The 6,172-nt window shown below is 43.8% G+C and overlaps 2 protein-coding genes across 2 annotated transcripts in view; both read left to right on the top strand.

Moving 5' to 3' along the window:
• Nucleotides 1–709: 709 nt before the first annotated feature.
• pde6hb (phosphodiesterase 6H, cGMP-specific, cone, gamma, paralog b) lies at nt 710–3,180 on the top strand. The gene is made up of 3 exons (XM_043234901.1): nt 710–2,165; nt 2,278–2,318; nt 2,401–3,180. Exons 1-3 carry the CDS (start codon nt 2,020–2,022, stop codon nt 2,475–2,477), a joined length of 264 nt encoding a protein of 87 aa, XP_043090836.1. The 5' UTR covers nt 710–2,019; the 3' UTR covers nt 2,478–3,180.
• Nucleotides 3,181–3,248: 68 nt separating this feature from the next.
• The window catches only part of LOC122341497 (G-protein coupled receptor family C group 5 member B), a 4,217-nt gene continuing 1,293 nt past the window's right edge, over nt 3,249–6,172 (top strand). Inside the window, exons 1-2 of the mRNA XM_043234900.1 lie at nt 3,249–3,288; nt 4,851–5,817. Coding sequence (XP_043090835.1) covers nt 4,893–5,817 — 925 coding nt within the window. The 5' untranslated portion in view covers nt 3,249–3,288; nt 4,851–4,892. The remainder of the gene's footprint in view (nt 3,289–4,850; nt 5,818–6,172) is intronic.

The raw sequence follows: 6,172 nt of genomic DNA, 5'->3' as shown, positions 1-6,172 counted from the left end.
TAGATTTCAGATAAATAGTGTTCTTCTTTGCATGCATCAAAGAAACCTAAAAAATATATACTCAGCTCTTTCAACATAATAATGATATGAAGGAAACCCAGGGATGGGTTCTGGTTCCTTGCCCTCTTAGTTGGGGACACTTACTTTCTAGTGATTATCATCAGTTTGGTTACCACTCTGTTCTCATATTTGATACTCTTCAGTGCTTCAGTGTTTTTTTTGCTGATTTGGGTCAAATAAATGTTAAAATCTTACTTTAGTGTATTTGGTCATATTAGCCAGCAATAACACGTATTATAGACATAACAAAAAGACTCTCAAGTGATCCATGAAGGCCTTGCTGAAACATTAGTCTGCTTTCATGGGTTTGTGTGTTTGTGAAAAGCTGCATCTTCTCACATGTTCAGGAAACGAGACTGTAACCTTGAGATTTAAGCATCATGACCACACACACACACACACACACACACACACACACACACACACACACACACACACACCTGATGAAGTCTAAAGAGCATTAAGTCCATTAGTGTTTCCCTAACAGGAGCTGCAAGCTGCTCTCTGACCTTTAGGGAAACTATAAGAGAGCAGGAGAGACCGAGAGCCTCATTCCACTGACAGACGGAGAGAGGGACGCACTTACGGACCGCAAGCACAGGTAAACACACACACACACACACACACACACACACACACACTTCAGAGAGCTATAATACTGCTCTTCCTCTCGGACAGATCTGTAGTTACAAACGATGATCATCCATTAGCTCTGTTATGTCTAGTCTGTTTGTTTTGTGCAGATCAGTTTTCTTTGCTCTGGTGTTAAAGCAGGAAAACAGACATACTGCTTGGAGTGAAATATTCATGATGAAGAAGCTTTTAAACAGCATCACATGAAGCTAGAAACACCAGCGTCTAAACCACAGACAGACAGATGCTACTGTATAACCGGGCAGATAAAGGAAATCTTATAAATCTGTTATGCTAATGAGCTTAGCATCTTAATGAGGCAAGATGTAACAGTGTTTAACGTGGAGGACTCTAGTGAGATGATCATCTGATCGGTGTCTGACACGTCAGGAATACTCGCATTCTTCCTCAAGAGCTTTATTCTGTGATTGTGAGTGTTATTACAATGGATAAATCAAAAACTAAAAATTTTCTAATAAATCTAATAAGATCTTCAAAATGTGATTGAAAATCCTAGATTTGTGCTCGGGGCACTGCCGACGTTCTTCTGAGCAGATTCAGTCATTCTTGACACACCTCACACAACAAGATAGTCTTTAAAAGCAAGATATGTCAGATGTAAATAAGAAGTAATCTGAGACATATGAGGCTGATTATGAAGAGCTTTAAAAGTAAGGAGCAGAATCTTGTAGCCAATCGAGATGACAGAGAACAGAGGAGATGTGCTCGATGGAGAAGGTTCTAGTAATTATACAGTCACTTCTGGACCAACTGAAGTATATGAAGGAGTTTGTGAGGAAGTTCAAACTGAAGAGAGAACTAGAACAACAGCTGTGGAACTGGATGTGAGACGCTGGAGTAATATTCACATGCTTTCAAAAGACAAAGTTGTATCAAGGACAACACTCAGATTTTTAAGATAAGAAAATGAGGAGATTAATGAGTTAAAAATAGAAAGTAAGAAAGTAAGAAGAACCTGTTTTGTCTATATTCATTTTATGAGTTTTAAGAGATTTAATCTCTTTTAAGCAATCCAAAAGAAAGAAAAATAGAATTTGCCTCAGAGGGCAAATAGAGCTGGGTTTTCTACACATAACAACTAAACCTAATGCCATATTTCCTAAAAATATAACCAAGAGGTAATAAGTAAAAAATAAATAAAAGAGGGTCCAAAACAGAGCCTTGGGAAAACCAGCACTAACAGACGAAGACAATGCTCTGATTCCAGTTCCAGTTTGATTGGAGTAATCCCATAATCCTAGAGTCCAGTGACGTGCTCTGGTCGTAAGCGTTGTTCCTGCGCGTGTGTTTCAGGGAAACGCAGACATGAACGCGGCTCCTCCTGCAGGAAGTGCTCTGGCCACACCCGCCAGCACCGCCGGACCAACCACGCCCAAGAAGGGGCCGCCCAAGTTCAAGCAAAGACAGACACGTACCTTCAAGAGCAAGGCCCCCAAGCCCGGACAGAAAGGGTACAGACACTTACATATACGCACACACACACACACACACAACACACACACACACACACACACACACACACACACAAATGCTGCGGTCACTGAGTTTCTCTCTTGTCTGCAGGTTCGGTGATGACATTCCTGGTATGGAGGGTCTCGGCACAGGTGAGTCATGGTGACACTCACACTCACACACACACACACACTTGTGTTCAGTGTTTAACGCCTGTGTCTTGTCTCATGACAGACATCACTGTGGTGTGCCCATGGGAAGCGTTTGGAGACATGGAGCTCAGCGATCTGGCCAAATATGGCATTATATAAGCTTGGCCTCCTTCAGCCCCGCCCCCTCACCCAGTGGCCCCACCTCTTTTGCTCAATGTTGTCGTGAGGTTATGATGTATGATGGTAAAGGACTGTTTCAATGCATGGTTACTGTCATGATTGATATGATTGCTATTGTCATTATTATTATTATTATATAATATTTTATATTTTGTATATGCTGTGATAAGACGACAACTTATCCCCTCCCACTCCCCAGCTGTCAATCAACATCCTGAAATCTAGTCATCAGGGTTAAGACACGCCCCTAGCTGCGACTTCGCCCTTATTACAGAAGGTGTGTTTCCTGTAGCAGCGATGACTGATGACATCACTTCCTCTGTCTCGTAGAGCCTGTCCCATAAACACATTTATATTATTAAATGTGTCATGTGTGATTACCGGAGTAGAAATCCAATTAAAGTTTCTATTTTCACTAACTCTATTGACGTTATTGCACTAGAATAAAAGCAAATATCATAACATGGTGATGAATATCATTACATACCATTCTGAAAAGCACATTAACATACTGAGTCATGATAAGAACGATTGGTGTGTTTGCTCATGTGTGTGTGTGTGTGTGTGTGTGTGTGTGTGTGAGAGAGAGAGAGATAGAGAGAGAGACTGTTCACATACACATAATGCAAATTCAGGAAGAGCAGGAAGAAATCTGTTCAGTTCATCATCTGTGCGTCCCTCCTCCCATCCTACACACACACACACACACACACACACACACACACACACACACACACACACAGACAGACAGTGTGTGAGGGACGGTGATGGACGAAGCGACAGGCTGCAGGTACGACACTTCTCTAATACTATCAGAATGAAATCAGGTGACAATTCGGACAATTCTATGGAGTGTAAATGTCTGCTGTGTGTGTGTGTGTGTGTGTGTGTGTGATTGAGATTCAGATTCTTTACTTACACAGACGACTGTTTCGTTCAATCGCAGGACAGGTTTCCTTATATCATGTAAAGATCCATGATTCATTAGCTGCTTGTTTCATCCAGTTCAGCAAACATTTCTAAACTACTGTAACTACTGCCAGATGACAAGCTCAAAGAACAACCGATGTGAAATATGTGGAAGGGAGATGTGTAGCAGGAAAGACATTAAAGCAGAGGATAAAATCACTGATAACGGTGTCACAGTTGAGCTTTTGTCCTGCAGAGGAAGAGCAATACATCCGTCTCCATCAGCCCTTCAGCGTCTACACACAGGTTAAAGACAGGAAAGATTAGGAAAACAGTGAAGTCCGGTCACCTGTATTTCTTCAGAATGATTTCTAAAAGATCTTCTCTGTTTTGAGTACGGGTCTGACCAATACAGCCAACTGGAAATCAAGAGGTTGTGATTTTTTCCACGAGCAGAGGGCTTCGTCTCTTTCACTTTGTCGCTCACTGCTAATTTAGTCATGAAGAACTTGGACGAAAGCAGAGAGCTGTCATAAGAGAAGCTGTCGGTTTCAGTGTAGTCGCAAACTACATATACACATTAAAACAATGTAATAATGTTTGTGTGCACTGTATAACAAGGTACGATAAAGTTGGGGGACTTTTCTGAAACTTCTTGAAACTTCTGCCATCACAACTCCCTAGACTAATAAAATAACCAATTATACTTTCACAACTGCATTTGAAGAAAGCATGCCATTTCAAACACTGACTTGTGCTCTTTTACATGATAATTATATTAATTAGAGGGAGGTTACCAGATCTGTTCGGCTGCATCTTCATGTCTGGAAAAGAGGCCTAAGCACAGTTGTGTACATTAGTGTACATGATATCTTGATTTAGGACCTCAGGAGCTGGGTAGTTTATAGATGCGCCCCAAAAACCTTGGAAATCACCTAAAGTCAAAATGTAAAACTAATTCAAAATCGAGCTTTTACAACTAAAAGCTGATTTATACTTCTGTGTCAAACACCATAGCTGCGTTTGAGATTCGTTCGAAGCAGTTCTAAGATTCGGTCTCTAAAACCCCCCCTTTAATATAATTTAATGTTACATCTTCTTATTTAAAATGAAAAAAAGCAAAAAAACAATTGTAGTATACATTACTTGATACAGAAAACAGGGTTGTTCTGCCATATAGTATTTCTGTCAGCAGCACTATAAGTTCATTGTAGTTTGAGGGAATGCCAGAACTATTGCTTATCTTCATAAGTCCTGTTCCACTGTCATCTCTTTTTTGTAGTTTTATATAAATGACCTGTTCTTTGATAGATTTCTTTGACGGCTGTTGACCCAGACTAACACAACGACACAGCTGTATAAATCAGCATCAGCCTTCCTCAGCTGTGTTGTGTAAAAGACACAGGTATTTGAGAAAGAGTAACTGACAGTTCTTTGCTGTAGATCGCTGTGAGCACGAGAGAAGAGGACATCTCTAGAGTCTTAATGGAGCTCCTGTCCGGGGGTCAGAGGTCAAACGGCTCACGTCCGGCGGGCTGCGGCTTGACTCTTCCTCCTGAGTTCTGGCCGCTGTGTGATGGATGGGGTATTGCGGTGCAGACTGTGTCCGGCGCAGGGTTGGTCAGCTGTGTGGCGCTGATGCTTGCGCTGCTGGGGTCGGCGTGTGCGTCTGGCTCATCGGCGGTGGCGCTAATGCTCTTCCTGCTAGCGACGGCTGGAATATTCTCCCTTCCCTACTGCTTCCTTGTGGCCCTGTCCTCGCAGACGTGCCCGGCTCGGGTGTTTGCGTTCAGCGTGCTCTTCAGCCTGGTGTTCGGAGCTCTGCTAGCGCGTGGGCTAGCGCTGCTGGGCGTGGTACTAGTGCGTGGCTGGAGGGAGGTGGGCGTGGTCGCGGCGCTAGGGCTAGTGCAGGTCATCGTAGCGGCCGAGTGGCTGCTGGTGGTGCTGACGCGTGATGAAAAGACCTGCCAGTTCTCACGGCCTGAGTTCGTCATGCTCCAGATCTACGTGATGGTGCTGCTAGCCGCGGGGCTAGCGACGGCCCTGCTCTGCCTCCGGCACTCCTGCTTCAGTTACAGCTACAGCTCCAGTGGGCATCCGCGGCGGCGGAGCAAACTGCGTGCAGCGCTGCTGGTGCTGACACTACTGCTGAGCGCCATCGTCTGGATCGTCTGGGTCACGCTCCTCGTGCTCGGGAGCCGCGGGCCACTCTGGGACGAGCCCGTCATCTGCGCGGCGCTAACTGTTAACGGCTGGGTGCTGCTGCTGGGACATGGCTTCCCTCAGGTCCTGCTGATGTGCGAGCGCACCGCTCCTGCCAGAGACCCGCCACTGGACCTCACCGGCTGGAGGAGCCCCAAGACCGGCGCCGACAACCACGACTTCCAGACGGACACAGACACCAGGAGAGGTGATCACAGGGACCTGCTGCTCCATACACTCAATACCGCTCAACAATCACTGATAATAGTGCTATCCAGGGTTTGAAAGTAACACCCACCAACCTGCAAAATGCTGGTAAAAATCAGCTCATGATCATTTGTGTACCAAAAATGGAATTTTTATATATTTACACTAGGAAATTTACAAATTATCTCCAGGGTCACATATAAGGTCAAGTTCAGTTTATTTATATAGCACATTTAAACACCTAGTGTATACCAAAGGTCTTTACAAAACCAAAGATAAACAAGATATAAAATAAAATAAAAGTAACCACAAAACAGACTAATAACCAACAACGTTAATACAAGCAATTAAATTAA

The sequence above is a fragment of the Puntigrus tetrazona genome, chromosome 3 (genome assembly GCF_018831695.1).
Source record: "Puntigrus tetrazona isolate hp1 chromosome 3, ASM1883169v1, whole genome shotgun sequence".
Lineage (NCBI taxonomy): Eukaryota > Metazoa > Chordata > Actinopteri > Cypriniformes > Cyprinidae > Puntigrus > Puntigrus tetrazona.
This window is presented reverse-complemented; position numbering and strand designations above follow the sequence as displayed.

What these genes read in the sequence shown, in the direction of transcription:
- pde6hb (XM_043234901.1), top strand. Translation starts at nt 2,020, where the DNA reads ATGAACGCGGCTCCTCCTGCAGGAAGTGCTCTGGCCACACCCGCCAGC. An exon ending in CCCAAGCCCGGACAGAAAGG is followed by an intron (nt 2,166 to 2,277) that starts GTACAGACACTT and finishes TCTTGTCTGCAG; the next exon opens with GTTCGGTGATGACATTCCTG. An exon ending in TATGGAGGGTCTCGGCACAG is followed by an intron (nt 2,319 to 2,400) that starts GTGAGTCATGGT and finishes GTCTCATGACAG; the next exon opens with ACATCACTGTGGTGTGCCCA.